This window comes from Egretta garzetta, unplaced genomic scaffold (genome assembly GCF_000687185.1).
Source record: "Egretta garzetta isolate BGI_Z169 unplaced genomic scaffold, ASM68718v1 scaffold141, whole genome shotgun sequence".
Taxonomy (NCBI): domain Eukaryota; kingdom Metazoa; phylum Chordata; class Aves; order Pelecaniformes; family Ardeidae; genus Egretta; species Egretta garzetta.
Genome location: NW_009258664.1, coordinates 15692 through 16404, shown reverse-complemented (window position 1 = coordinate 16404; position 713 = coordinate 15692). Strand labels below are relative to the sequence as shown.

Here is a 713-nt window from a genome sequence, read left to right as displayed (position 1 = left end):
CTCTTGGGGCTGTTTGTCCCGTCCTGGGGGTCTCTCGGGGCTGTTTGTCCCAGCCAGCCCTGTGGCTCGGCCCCGCGGCACAGACACGGCTCCGGTCCTCTTTCAGGCACTCCTCAGGAGGAGACGTCCCCAGCACCGGTGCCTGGGGTCCCAGGTTGGGCCATTGCTCTGCTGGTCCTGGTCTGTATCCTGCTGCTGCTGAGCATCCTCATCTGCCTGCTGCTGGTGAGTCCCCTCTCCCCACCCCTGTCCTCACCCACCTTCTGCTGGCGTCCCCTGTCCCCGTCCCCATGCCCTGACCCCTTCCCTCTCCCCCCCAGACCACCAGCTGCCGGAAAAGTCAAAAGAGCCTGGACCTGTTCAGCACGAAGGACTCCTACCACCCCATGGACGAGTACGCCCCGTACCACAGCCACGGGCGCTACGTGTCACCCAACAAGAAGCACAACCCCTACAGCCAGGTGAGAGCCCAGTGCCACCGTCCCCGGGGCTGCTCGTGCCTGGCGTCCTGGCTGCTGCGGGGCTGGGGCGGTGCAGGGGAAGGTGCTTTTTGGAGCAGCCGGGCAGGTCCCTCGGCCGCTGGGTTAATGGCTAACGGAGCTGGTGGGGCAGGAGATGGGTGGCCCTGGGAGCCGGCCCCACGCCGGTGCCCTCCCGGCTGGGAGGTGAGCGTAACTTTCATGCCTGGATGGAGCAGCGGCGCCGGGGCCCCG

The 713-nt window shown here is 67.5% G+C and overlaps 1 protein-coding gene across 1 annotated transcript in view; it reads left to right on the top strand.

Annotated features, from left to right (window-relative positions):
* MUC1 (mucin 1, cell surface associated) overlaps positions 1-713 on the top strand; it is a 4081-nt gene that overhangs the window by 2615 nt on the left and 753 nt on the right. The window contains exons 5-6 of the mRNA XM_009648452.1: positions 107-180; positions 321-543. Coding sequence (XP_009646747.1) covers positions 107-180; positions 321-543 — 297 coding nt within the window. The remainder of the gene's footprint in view (positions 1-106; positions 181-320; positions 544-713) is intronic.